This window comes from Saimiri boliviensis, chromosome 21 (assembly GCF_048565385.1).
Source record: "Saimiri boliviensis isolate mSaiBol1 chromosome 21, mSaiBol1.pri, whole genome shotgun sequence".
Lineage (NCBI taxonomy): Eukaryota > Metazoa > Chordata > Mammalia > Primates > Cebidae > Saimiri > Saimiri boliviensis.
The window spans coordinates 8,797,852-8,811,716 of record NC_133469.1 but is presented as its reverse complement, the minus strand read 5'-3'; the positions used below and the strand labels follow the sequence as shown (position 1 = coordinate 8,811,716).

The 13,865-nt window shown below is 58.4% G+C and overlaps 1 protein-coding gene across 5 annotated transcripts in view; it reads right to left on the bottom strand.

Annotated features, from left to right (window-relative positions):
- Window positions 1-13,865, bottom strand: part of SHANK3 (SH3 and multiple ankyrin repeat domains 3) — a 61,108-nt gene that overhangs the window by 23,964 nt on the left and 23,279 nt on the right. For all 5 annotated transcript variants that reach the window (XM_074390773.1, XM_074390775.1, XM_074390774.1 and 2 more), the window contains 7 exons: window positions 11,521-11,714; window positions 10,412-10,525; window positions 5,245-5,320; window positions 4,948-5,030; window positions 4,359-4,483; window positions 4,145-4,277; window positions 3,094-3,174 (listed from right to left, as the gene is read on the bottom strand). In XM_074390773.1, coding sequence (XP_074246874.1) covers window positions 3,094-3,174; window positions 4,145-4,277; window positions 4,359-4,483; window positions 4,948-5,030; window positions 5,245-5,320; window positions 10,412-10,525; window positions 11,521-11,714 — 806 coding nt within the window. The remainder of the gene's footprint in view (window positions 1-3,093; window positions 3,175-4,144; window positions 4,278-4,358; window positions 4,484-4,947; window positions 5,031-5,244; window positions 5,321-10,411; window positions 10,526-11,520; window positions 11,715-13,865) is intronic.

The following is a 13,865-nucleotide window of genomic DNA, read 5'->3' as shown; positions in this document are numbered from 1 at the left end:
GGCCAGAAGTCTGCTAGCCTCTCTGCCTGACTCCTGAATGAGGAGGATTAGGGGGGTATAGCATTCTAGTTCTAGTGGAAAACAATTTGGACTCAATTTCAGGCTCTTCTTCCATCCTCCACTGTCATCTGCTATTGCTGATGAGAAGTCTGTTGTCAGTTGAACCACTGCTCCAAGGAAGACATCTAGCGGCCAGTCTCTCTCTTACCGTCTTTTGCTTTGTTTTGAGACAGGGTCTCACTCTGTCGCCCAGCTGGAGTGCAGTAGCACAATCTCGGCTCACTGCAACCTCCACCTCCCACCTCAACCTCCCAAGTAGCTGAGACCACAGGCACACACCACCATGCTGGGATAATTTTTGTATTTTTGTATTTTTTTTTTTTTTTTTTGAGACGGAGTTTCGCTCTTGTTTCTCAGGCTGGAGTGCAATGGCACGATATTGGCTCACCGCAACCTCCGCCTCCTGGGTTCAAGCAATTATCCTGCCTCAGGCTCCCGAGTAGCTGAGATTACAGGCACGCGCCACCATGCCCAGCTAATTTTTGTATTTTTAGTAGAGACAGGGTTTCACCATGTTGACCAGGATGGTCTCGATCTCTCGACCTCGTGATCCACCCGCCTCGGCCTCCCAAAGTGCTGGGATTACAGGCTTGAGCCACCGCGCCCGGTCCAATTTTTGTATTTTTTGTAGAGAAAGAGTTTCTCCATGATGCCCAGGCTGGTCTCAAACTCCTGGACTCAAGTGATGCACCTGTCTTGGCCTTCCAAAGTTCTGGGATTACAGGCATGAGCCACCGCGCCCAGCCTCTCTCATTGTTTTAAAGATTTCTGCTTGTTGACTGTGTTCTGCAGTTTTACTGTGAACAATCTGGACACAGATTTGTTTTTATTTCCTTGCTATAAGAGACTTATATTTCTTTAAACTGAAGTGTCATGTCTTTGTTCAACTTTGGGAAATGCGTAAGCCATCTAATCTTCAACTATTGCCCCTTCTCTATTCTTTTCATTCTTTGCTTCCGGGACTTTTGCTACCACGACTTGTATTAGGTAGATGCTGGGACTATCCCAATAGTCCCACTGAATTATCTATGCGGGTTTTTTCTGTAAGTTTCTCTTAACTGCTCTTTGAGACTTTGTATCTCCTTAAATTTCTATGCTATATTGTGGGTAACCTCAGATTAATCTTCTAACTCCCTCTTTCTTTCTTCACCTGGGTCTCGTGTACTATTTATCCCAGCCATGGCTTTCTTTTTTATCTCAGTGATTATACTTTTTGTTTCAATAACAGTTCTTTAAGAATCCTTGTAAAATGTGCTTATTCTTTTTTTTGGCTTGTTTGTTCTGTCCTATTCTTTCATTAGGAGTTCTGTTCTTTTAATCTTTGTGACAATTTATTTTATTGTTTTTCATATTCTTCTCTGATTTCTAGATCTTTGTATGCTAATTTCAGCTGTTGGGCTTGGTTTTAACCTTACCACTTCCCACAGGTCCAGCCATGTCTCCTAGCTTGTGGGGGTCTCAGGACACCAACCCCTTGCCCTTAGGTTCTATATAATGAGCTATGGAAGCCCCTGGCTTTGGTTTCTTCCCTCTTCATTTTGAATTATCTATATGGGATTTTTTCTTTGTTTTTTTTTTTTTTTTTTAAGACGGAGTTTCGCTCTTGTTGCCCAGGCTGGAGTGCAATGGCGCGATCTCGGCCCACCGCAACCTCCGCCTCCTGGGTTCAGGCAATTCTCCTGCCTCAGCCTCCTGAGTAGCTGGGATTACAGGCACGCGCCACCATGCCCAGCTAATTTTTTGTATTTTTAGTAGAGACGGGGTTTCACCATGTTGACCAGGTTGGTCTCGATCTCTCGACCTCGTGATCCACCCGCCTCGGCCTCCCAAACTTTGGTTTTATTTTATTTGGAATAGCTATGGTGAAGAAAATTCTGACCACGTCAGCCCAATGTATGTTGGTAGCCATTTTCCACATTGAACTAAACTGCATGTAAGAGCACCAGCTTCAATATTGAAGAATTTGGCAGGAAAATTTAAAAAATAAAGAAAGAAAGAACACCTGCGTGGCATGGGGCGGCTCAGCCTGTGGCCAGGACAGGGTCAGGGCTTGGTCCACGAGTAAGGTCAGGGATAATTCTGGGGGCCAGGGAAAGGGTTCCGTCTATGGCTGGGATAGAACCAAGGCTGAACCCAGGGATGGGGCTCAGCCTAGAAACACAATCAGATACCTTCCTGTGGCCAGGACTTAAGAATTCAGTTTAGTACCAGAGTTGGGATTCCTTCTGTGACCAGAGCCAGATATCACAGAAAGAAAGACCCTGTCAACTGTCACGTACAGTGGGACATGTCCATGATGACAGCATAAACCCACAATAAGGGTAATCGTCACGTACTGGGACATGCCCATGAAGACACTACCAAATGTCACGTCAGGACATGATCAAGTATATCTGGACATGCCCACAATAAGATTGTTAACGGACACATATGTAAGACATGCCCATGAAGAGACTGCTGATGGCCAAGCAGGGCTGTGCCCAGGATGTGCCCCATCGAAGCCCAGCACACTCCTGCACCCTCCTGCCTCCATCTAGGCCCTGCCCCATCATCCCACCAGCAGCGTTCCTGGGGCCTGTGGGACCAGCAGGACCACCTGGCCAATGAGTGCACAGACACCAAGTGGATAAAATAAGCACAAAGCGGACACAGCAAGCGCCTGGCAGAGCCAGAAGCGGACCCTGGTCACCTCACTACTGCTGTTTCCTCACTTGAACCAGAGGCAGCACACGCACACACATGCACACTCGTGCAAACATACTGGTGGGCCAGGCCCTGCTCCCCATCATCTGTTCTGGACACCCCACTCTCCATCCCCAGCCCCTCACATCTCACCCCTTCCACATCCCATGCCCCTCCTCACCCCACAAGCGCCAAATGTCCCCATGGCGCCAGCACCCACCCACTGACCTCTGACCTGCTTCTACAGCCACCTGTTCTTCCTCCCCTCTGGCTCCACCCGCTGGCCTCCCATACTACCTGTGTCTCCTCCCGGCCCATCCACCTGAGTCCACTTCCACCCCTGCCACTTACCGAGTTCCTCGAGCTCAGCTGTCATGGACTTGGAGCGCAGGGTCAATGTGGTGCTAGGGGCCCTCTTGGGGGGCGGTGGGGCTGCAAAGAAGAGGGAGGCCTTGGACCTCCTGTCCAGCAGCAGGCGGCGCGGTGTGGCCAGGTGCAGGTGCCACTTGCGCTCCACTGCCTGGATCTCCTCGTACTCCCGCGAGGATGAGTCGCACTGTGCCAGGATCTTGTTCAGGCTACGGCTGGACGCAAACTTCTTCATGGCGTAAGGAGCTCAGGGGGTTGGGGGGGGCCCAGGAGGTCAGGGCCTCAGGGGCCCTGGAAACCCCCAGAGCCAGCGCCTTGGGACGCAATCAAGGGTGCTGGTGGGGGTCACGGTGCCAGCTGGCTCTGGCCTTAGCACCCACCCTGCAGGCTCCGAGGGCTAAGTGAGGGGGCACCAGAGCCATGGGGTGGGGGCTGGGAGGGGTCTCCTTTCGGGTGGGGCTCCTGCTGCTCCAGGGCTCCCCCCAGGCCCGGGTGGCCACTGCCCTTAGTGGGGCCAGGGTGTGGTCAGCCAAGCCACAGGCCTGGGCTGGGCCTGGCCGGCAAAGCCTCCCAGGCCCAGGCTGTGCCGCGGCGTCGCGGGGAGAAGACGCTTTTCCTCTTCCCTCAGGTGCCGCCTCCCCCTTCCCTCCGACAATAAGCAGCGCGGCAGCGTCAACCTCACAGTTGCTATGGCAACCCCGGCCTCCAGGCAGCTGCTGGCGGTGTAGGGAAGGAGGGCTCTGCCACGCCAGGGGCTGGGAGAACGCCGGGAAGGAGGGGGCGGGGATCTGAGGAGGGGCAGCCTGGGGTCGGGGGTCAGGGGTCGAAGGCCTCAGGCCAGGGAACGGGACTGGCAGTCTAACACCAGTGTTTGGGAGGGGCCCCAACCCACGCGTGTGGGTGGTTCATGGAGGTTCAGGAATCTGATGTCAGCAGTTGGGGTCAGGGATGGCAAGAGGAATGTGGGCTTGAGGTCAAAGGTCTAAGGTCAGGGGAAAGTCTGGGCACAGAGGCCTGAAGCGTGACCCCTCACCTCTGCGCCGAGCCCCATCCTCTTCCGGCTTTCTTGTCACAGACACAACCTTCATGACGAGGCGGTTGCCACCCTGGCGGATCAGAGCCACCACCTGCTTGTGTCCAACCTTCACCACGTTCACCCCGTTGACCTGGGACAGACAGGCAGCTGCGTCCACCACAGGGATCAGGGGTCAGCACCCCCTGGGCAGGGCCGGCCAGGACGGCCTCACCTCAATGAGGAAGTCTCCCGTGCGCAGCCCGGCCCTCCAGGCCACACCCTCCACGTCCACCGACTCAAGATACTGCAGCGCGGGGAAGGCTGGTGTGGGCGTGAACTCCTCGATGGGGGTCTCTGCTGCGGGGGGCAATTAGGAAGGCACTTCACCAGCGAGGTTCAGGTGGGGGCGACTGCCACACAGCAACCTCTGGGTGGCTCCGCACAGGAAAGGGATGACTGTGGGGGGCAGTGACCCGGGGCTGGTGGAGGGCCATGGGGAGGGGGGTGTACAGCGCAGGGATGAGCCGGCCCAGGGATCCTGGAGGTGACCCTCTGCAAAACCCCCTTCACCCACACCAGAAAGGCCCCACCCCGTTAGACTCCACAGCAAAGAAAGTGGAAGACGGCAAAGGAAAGGAACTGCCGCCTCGGCCGGGACATTGCAAACAACAGTCGTGACAGCAGCAGAGGAGCATCGAAGGCCAAACACAGGGAGGCACAGAGCGAGGCAGGGTGGGCGTGTAGGGGACGGTGGGAGGGGGGGCAGAGGCAAGACGCTGAAGACATCCCAGAGCAGCATGCAGCCCCTGCCTGCCTGTTACCTTTGGCTCCCCGGAGCACAAAACCAAAGCCCTCGTGGTCCCGTTTCTGCAGGACAGCCACTTTGTCATCAATGACATAATCGCTGATGGAAGAAAGCAGGGAGGAGTGAGGTAAGCCCTGCCACAGGGCTGGCCGTCCAGACACAGTCCACCCTACAGTCACCCTGGGACAGACGGGCCACACAGAAGAGAGGTCGGCAGGGCACCTTCCCTTGCCTCCTCTGACCTCTTCACCCCCGGCCTCCCTGTACACTTCATGTCCCGTCTGCATGCCCCTGCCAGCGTCCCTGCGTGTACCTGTGTGAGGTGAGGCTGTCGTAGGAGCCCACTGTGTAGTGCCGAAAGAGCCGCTTCGTCCGGTCCTCGCGGGTTTCTGAGGGAGTATCAGGAGCTGATGGATAGTCGTGGCCTCCAGCTGGCCTGCCTAAACTTCCCTCACCCATGCTGGTCACCAGTCTCTGTCCACACACCCCCCACTGGCCTGGTTGTGTCCGGATGGAAGTAAGGGGCCCCAAATCCTGGAATCTTGGGTCCAGAGGTCCTGAGGCAAGAAGGCTGAGGGGATGATGCAGGGAGTTCTGACCTCTGTGGGTCAGGGTCCAAGAGGGGGAAGCAACTCATCTCTTTTCTAAGTAGCAGCTGAACACAGGGAGTCCAGACAAGGCCAGAGCCATCCAGAGTGTCAGCAAGCCCCAAGGCTGCGACAGAGGGGGGTGTGCACCTCTGTGTGTGTGTGTGTGTGTGTGTGTGTGTGGGTGTGTGTGTGACCTATGGTCACATGTAGATGCTGTGCCCATGCACGTGTCTGTGTATGTGAAAGTGCCGTACTCATGAGTGTCTGTGTGACATGCACATGTGAGGTGTGTTCATGCACGTGCATGTCCACAACTGTGTCCGTGTCACCCACACTCATGTACAAATGCCGTTCTATGTGCCTACATACGCTGCCATGGAAGCAGCATTGTGTCTTCACCAACTTCTTCGTAACAGCTCCTTGATGTCAACCTCATGGGGTCCCTGCTTCAGACTGCCTCTGAGTGGGGCAGGGGAGCCAGGTGTGGGGGCTGGGTCTTCTGCCCTGACCTCAGTGCATCCTGCGGAGCTTAGTCCCCACTGTCCTGTTGGTCTCAAAGTCCCACAAGGCCAGCACCAAGCCAGCCATCACTCCACCCTCGCTGACCTGAAGGTTCGAGCCGCATCTCCAGCCATGACCTCTCTGCTCCCACGGGCTCCTCCAGCTGCCTGCGAGCCCCACCTGCCAACTTCCCAGCCCCACAGCTTCATGCTCCGGGACCACAGAGGCCCCACGGCAGCACCGCCACTGCCTCGCCTCCATCCCTCAGCACCTTCCTTGTCTCCTCTCTCGGTAGCGTTCCTCAAGAGCCATGTTTTCCTTCAGCAAGTATTTATTGAGCTCCTACTGTGCACCAGCTCTGCAAATACAGCAGAGAAGAGAATAAAGTCTGCACTTGTGGGGTTTATAATCTGTTCAGGGAGACAGGATAAACACAGGATAAAGACGTCGTGGCATGTGAGTGCTGGTAAATGCTGAAGAGATCAGCGAGCAGACCAGGGAGTGCGGAGAGACACCTAAAGGCCTCACCCCCATGGTGGGGCTGAGCAGAGGCCAAGGATGGGGAGCATCCTGCGGACATGTGGGCAAAGGCCTTCCCAAGAGTGGGGGTGGTCGGGGGAAGCCCACGGCAGCCATCAGCCTGCAGTATCTGAGGTAGTTCAGAGCCTGTGCAGCTGGAGCAGAGCGAGCTAGAGAGAGTGGCAGGAAATGAGATCTGAAAGAGAACCTGCAGGTTGCAATGACCTGTTTCCCAAACTAACTGTGAGCTCCCTGAGGGTAAGGACCACATGTTCTTTATCTCTGTGATCCTGATGCCCAGCACCTAGCATGTCGCAGGTGTTCTGCATGCTCACTAGGAGAGTAATGTGTGGACAGGTGCATCTAAGATAGACGGACAGAAGGGTGGATCAAAAGGCACTGGATGGGTAGATGGAGGAAGGGAAGGAGAAGATGATGGGTGGACAGGTCAAAGAGCAGACAGATGCATGGGTGGGTTCGACTGGGTGGGTAGACAGGCGGAGAAGTGGATGGATGAATGGATGGAGGAAGGGAAGGGGGGGTGCACTGGGTGGGCTGGTGAGTCAATGGGTGAGAAATGATGGTGGGATGGGTGGGTGAGTCAAAGGATAGACGGCTAGAAACATCGATGGAGCAGTGGCCAGATGGAAAGAGAAAAAGAGCACCTATTTCCTATCGGAAGACACAGATATCAAAAAAGTACTGGGCTGGATTCCAGGTCCCAGCTACTAACTTGTATGACTGTCAGTCAGTCAACAGTCACCTACCTATAAGCCTCCCCATGTAGAATAGAAAACTCCAACTCGGAGAATCCCTTTGGTTCTGATCATCTATTATTTTATCATCCTGGCATTCCCTAGCCACATCTGCACCCCTCATCCCACCAAACCTGAGGCCAGCTCAGGCCAAGCCTCATCACCGCTCAGGCGGGGCGTCGGACCCCTCCTTTCCTCCATCACACCCTTCTCCACGTCGACCTGCCACAGATGTGTTCGTGGTGGCTCCCTGCTGAAGAACCCTGAGACCTGCACTTCACTAGCCTCCTGTTTTCAGATTTTTTCAACCAAACAAATTGTAGGCATTACATAACACAAATTCATTTTTCCAATTTTGTTAATAAGACACATAAAAGACACAGCTGAAGATAAAATGCCCAACCCAACCCTCCCCTACTACCCGCCCTAGAGCTGACCTTACTATGAAGGGAAGGAGGAATGGGAAGGACAGCACAGGGCCCTGGTCATGCTGGGCCCCCAGAACACACCTGACCTCACCTCACCATTCCCTCTCTCTCAGCTCCACCCTCTGCCTGCCAGGAGGTGCCGTGGGAGGGTGCTCTCTGCTCGCAAAGTGACCAGGACGCAACTCCTGATCCCCCAACAGGCATGGACCTTGGGCACCAGACCCTGTCTGCATAGGCCTGTGCCCCTCCCTGACCCTTCAGTCCTTTTCTGTCCCTACTCCAATCCCAGAAATAGATTTTTTGGGGAAGGGGGGACATGGGCGTGTTGGAAGGTCCCTGTTCCTGAGCTGTACACTCGCCTCTGGCAGAACTCGGCCCCGGGGCCCCAGAGCAGGGGCTCTGTGCAGAGTGGCCAGCTGGGCCTGCAGCCGAGGTCAGAGGGGGCTGTCACTGCTCCCACTGCCTGCCCCTCATAGGCAGCCCCCACAGGTCCCTCTCCCTCTGCCCACTCACTAAATACTCCCATCTACTCATGGACCTCCCCACTCACTCCCCGGCTCACACACACCATGGCTGCTGCCTGGAGCCCAGATCCTAACCCCACACTGGCTGCTCTGTGACCCCACAGCAGCCCACTCCTCCTCTCCACCTCCCTGCTCTGCCCAGCCTGGGCTTTGATCCTGCACGGCCTGCACAGTCAGACAGCTGCTGCTGGGCTCCCTCCACCATGATGACACACTGTCCCGTGACCCCACGGCCACCTGACCACCTCATGGTCCCCACACCAGCCTCGCCCCTCATCCCAGCAGGTGCTTCATTCACACGGAACTTGTTGCCTATGTCACAAACAAGACCTCACCCCACAGGGCCATGTGACCCCCAAGAAATGGAATAATAACAAGTGGCCCCACCTTTCAGGACTGCTGGGATGAGTCAACGACTTGTAAGTGTGGAAGTGCTAAAACTGTGCCAGGTGCTCAGTCAGAGCAGGCTATGCCGACACACGCAGCTGCAGAGCGCCATACGGACCCTGCACACGTGGCTATCCCCTCAGCCCACCCACTGACCACTGAGAGGACTCAGCGCAGACAACGCTTCTGCTTTGAGGCCCTCTGACTCCTTCAGGCCAACCCAGGGAGCTCCCACACGCACATGACCCCCATCACAGCCACTGCTCCCACAAGGCTTCCAGCTGTACCTCTGTGATCCTGGCTCCCAGCACATGATAAACACCTGAAAAATACTCTCCAGTCTGACTCCAGCCTAAACCTCCCTCCCGGCCCTTCAGCTTCAGACTTAGGTCCAGATGCTCCTCACTCCACAAGGTCCTCAAACCAGAACCTTCCTCACCAGCACCATTCGGGGGAGCTCCAGACCCGCTCCCACCACAGGTGTGGATCCCCCGCACCACCTCTCCTTCACCTCCCCTCTCCCACACTGTCTGAACCAGGGCCCAAATCTCTGAAATCATTTCCCATCTGGACCCTGCCCTATCCACCCTCCACGGGCTGAGAATACGGGGTCAGGTCCCTTGCACACGCTAACCCACCAGGAGAGTCGTCAGAAGAAGGCAAGACAAGGCCAAAGGAGGAGGAAAGGGCACCTGCCCAGGAAAGGGTCAGTGGCCAAGCTCCTGCGTCCCTGGGCCTCTGCTAAGCTCAGCACAGGGCAGGGGTCCAGGCCATACAGGGGTGGAGTCGCTGGGAAACTCATCCTAGCGATGGGGACAGAGTAACCCTGGGGCTGGGCCTCTCACGTGCAGAGGGAGGATGCATGAATCCTTGATCCAGACACACCACCAATGACTCCCAGTGACCATCACTCAGGAGAGGTTTGCTTGGCCCACCAGCTCTCCAGGCCAGAAGCAACATGCATCAATCTGGGAGCCTCCTGGGACCCGTGAGGGTTCCTCGCAAGGGCACCCCAAGACATGCATCCAGCTCCAGCCTGGGGGCCACCAAAGGATCAGATGCTGCCTTCTACCAGCAGTACCCCTTGGACTCCAGCACCCAGAGGGATCCTTCCAGGAAGCCCAGGTGGCCAGCAGGGCTGGACAGAGGCCACTCACCAACCCCAGAAACTGCAGCCTTTACCTTCACATCCTCTCTACAGGCTGAGGACCAGCCCCTCCCTCACCTGCTGCCCTCAGACCATCTCTGCCCCAGGGCACCCACCAGGGCACCTGCAGGCCCAACTGGCCTCATTTCCTCTTGGCTGCTCTGGGCCTCCCTGCTCTGCCCACTTGGACAATCTGTCCACTTTGGAAAAACGCCTTTTTTCTCACACTGACCTCCTTACATGTCTGCCAGCTACGCAGGAATCATGCATTCCACACACCTGGTGTTTCTGTAGGGATGGCACTGGCAGGGCGTGGCAGTCACTGGGAGTCAGTGTGGGATCCCACAGACAGAGGCATCATCACGCATGTGCGCCTGCCAGTGCAAGACCCCTGTCTCTCCACGGCACATGAAGGGTCAGGTCACACACATTCCCAGGTTTACGCAGAGTGTGTGCACGCATGTCTGTGTCATGTACCCAAGTTTGTGTCTACTTTGAGTGTTCTTTTGAGTTTACCTCTAGTCTTTTCTCTGTGAATATCCATGTAGATTTAGCACCAAGAGAGACCAAAAGGAAACCAGAAGAGGTCATCCCCTTGGGAGCGGCTCAGGGGCCATGGGGTCACTCACCAGGCCGTGTGTCATGCTGCCTCATCTGCACCTCCTCCACGCAGTCGGCCGGGAACCAGCCCGTGCGGCCTTTCACGGTTCCCTCCCAGAAACCGCCCTCCCCAATGCTGAGCACTGGAGGAAGAAGCCAGACAGGCCGTCAGTGGGGAGCAGAGCTGGGCGCCCACCCCTCCTCAGGCACAGGTTCTGCCCACCCACCCCCTGCCCTTTCCCTCCTTCCCTTCCCACTTTCTCCCGGCTTTTTCCCTGGGAAGATTTTGGGATCCACACAGAAGAGAAAAAGGAACAGATGGGCTGGGTACACGGTGGGCATGTGGGGGACACACAGATGAACACGCTCATGGAGGGGCACAGGCAGGGCAAGGGCCACGCTCCTACCACTGCCCGCCAGCTGGCCATGCTTCCCCAGCCCCTTGAACCAACCCCCATCCTGGCTCTACCACCCACCCAGGGGTCACTGCCAAGAGCTCGGGGTCATCGTGCTGTGGCCAGTGGGTGAGGCCACGTGATGCACCAGCTGGGCTGTTTCCACCTCAGCCAGCCCTGAGGCTACGACCCCAGTGATGACGCCGACACCCCCATAAGGAGAGGGGTCTGTCATGGCACTCGAGATTCCCATAAGGAGAGGGGTTTGTCATGGCACGCGATGCCCCGGAACACAGGAAGCCCCAGTGACAGATGCCTGCATAACACAGACACCCACATGACGGTCACAGACACCCCACGACGGCAAGGGTCCCCCACATCACGGGGGCCTCCAGTGAAGAAGCTGCAGAAGTGCCAGGGAACCCGGCCAAGCTGTGTGGTGGGACAAAGTCCTGCAGGCAGAGACCCCCGGGGACACAGAAATGCCCATGGCGAGAGAGGCGCCTGCCTCTGTGGTGACACAGGGAGCCCGGAACAACAGAGCAGCCGGGGACCTGCACGGCAGGAATCTTCCCGGGCAGAGCCCTTCACCGTGACGCCAGGGACCCCACACGGGCCCCGGCGGCGGCGGCGGCGGCGGCGGCGGCAGCGGCGCAGACCCCAGAGGCATCCCCTGCCCCGCCGGCCCGCGCGGCGCGGCGCCGCCCCCTACCCGCGCCGGGCCCGCCCCCCGCGCCCCTCACCCTTCACGGCCTCGCCGCGGTGCAGCGGGATCTCGCCTTCGCCCTGCGGGCTGTGCGCCTTCACAGCGATGAACTTGCGGCCGGGGACGGCGCTGTAAAGTTTCCGCTTCGGGCCCCGGGGCGGCGGCGCGGGGGGCGCGGGGGGCGCGGGGCCGGGGCCGGGCACAGGGCCGGGGCCGCCAGGCCCGCTCGGGCTGTAGACGAACACGTAGGTGACGGACGCGATGCCGGGGGGCAGCGGGCACGCGAAGCCGGCGCCCGGGGCCTCCATGGCGCACGGCCCGGCCCCGCCGCCTCCGGCCTCACCGCAGCCGCCGCCGCAGCGCCCGCCACCCACCGCCCGCCGCCCGCCTGCCCGCCGGGGGCCCGGCCCGGGGCCGCTCCATGGGCCGCGCCGCCGCGCCCGGCCCGCTCCCGCCAGCGCACAAGCCGCGCCCGCTCAGGGCTCCGGGGCCGCGGGGCTGCGCTCCTGGGCGCGCCAGGCTCGCTCCATGCCGCGGCCGCCCCGCGCCCCGCCTCCTCCGTGGCCGGGCTCCTCCCCCTGCGGGCGGCGGCGGCGGCCCTCGCGCCCTCCCCGCGCCGCCGACCCCCGGGAGGGGGAGTTCCGACGGGATGCGGATGCGGTACGGGGCAGCCTGGGGTGAGCGGGGATGGGGCGGGGGCTTAGGCACCCGCGAAGAAGGGGAGGGGGCGCCCCCCCCCGTCCAGGGCCCAGATCGCTGCCATCGCTGGGCGCCCAGTCCCCCTCCAGGCCTGTGTCCCCTCGTCCTGGATACCGGCCTCTGCCCCCGCCCACTGCGTGAGGCCCCTTCCCCAGACTGTTCCCCAGCTGGGGCAGAGCCTGGACTCTTCTCCAAAGGCTGCACTGGCTCCCTAGTACTCCAGACTACTCCCCAACTGGGGCAGAGCCTGGACGCTCGCTCCTCCACTGTGGCTCTGCTCCGAAGGCTGCACTGGCTCCCTAGTACCACCAAGGCAAGCCAGAGCCACAAGCTCCTCCAAGAGCCAGGCTCCCTGGGACTGGGGAATTTGCGACTCCGGTCACACAGGGGCACCTTCCTTCCCCTCCTGTGGACTGTCCATCACGCTGCTGCCAACACCTGCACTACGCTGAGCCCGACCCCTGGGCCAGCTGTGAAGTGTCTAACTCTCAGCCCAAACTCGCCCCGTCGGGCCCCGTGCGCTGCTGGGGCGGCTGCAGGGGGTCGGGCACGGCTCCGCTCGGCCGACAGAGGGCGCTGCGGAGTCGCCGCCGACAGACACCCGCGTGGCTCGGGGCCCGACCTCGCCGCCCCCAGAGGTGACCTCCTCCACAGCCTCTCCCTCCTCAGCCACTGACCTTCCTCAGTCCCTCCCGAGAGCTGCAGACCCTCATCCACTCACTCGGGCAGCCCAATACGGGGATTGCTACCCGTCTAACTGCTGCTCAGCCTGGGGCCTCAGCTGTCAACCTCCTGAGACCCAGTTAGGACCCCCAGCACCTCTGATGCACCAGCCACCTAATAAATGTTTGCAAAGAAGAAAAAAACAGAATTCTGCCATCTCTGCAAAGCAGGTGAGCTGGAGCCCCTCACTCAGCAGGTCTTAGTTTTGTGTCTGCTGAAAGCATGAATGAACACACACGAAAAATGAATGCAGAGAGGAGCCTGTGGCGATGCGCACCTCCAGCTTGGGGGCAGCCTTTCTGCACGATGGAAACATCCAGCACGTGTTACTTTAGCCACTGGGCCATCCAACCCTTAGAAAATCCACAGGACTATGCAAAAGTTTCAGGGGAGAACTGAGATTTAGGGCAGGACAGCCAGCCTTGGGAGTCCAGTAGCTCCAGGCAGAGACAGACACAGACATCACTGAGAGGAGGCAGCGGCACAGGGAGGGGCGCCTTCAACAGGGCCTGCTGCACCTGAGCCCTGCACTCAGGCTTAGAAAGTTGGGGACTGGATCTACCTGGGGCCCAGTTAAGCAGATCCCTAGCTCTGTGACCCTGGACCCATTATGGACCCCGCCTGAGTACCAGGACGCTCATCTGTAACATGGTATTAATAGAGCATGAACATGTACGTTATCAAGGTTAAAGGAACTAGTATACAAATGCCACTCAGCCCAACAGCAGGCACAGAGTGACGGGATTATGAAGGCCAGTAGCCATCCTGACAACGTACTGTTTATGTCACCCTTTCATTCGACAATGTCTGCTAAACACCCTCCTCAGTGCCTGGCTCTGAGGAAACCAAAGGCAACAAGAGAAGACAGTGTCTGCCCTCGAGGCACAGGTAGGGCAAATGCTTCAACCAGCAGCTGCTAGACTCTGCCAGGTGATGCCTCACCTGCCCAGGGCATTCTGG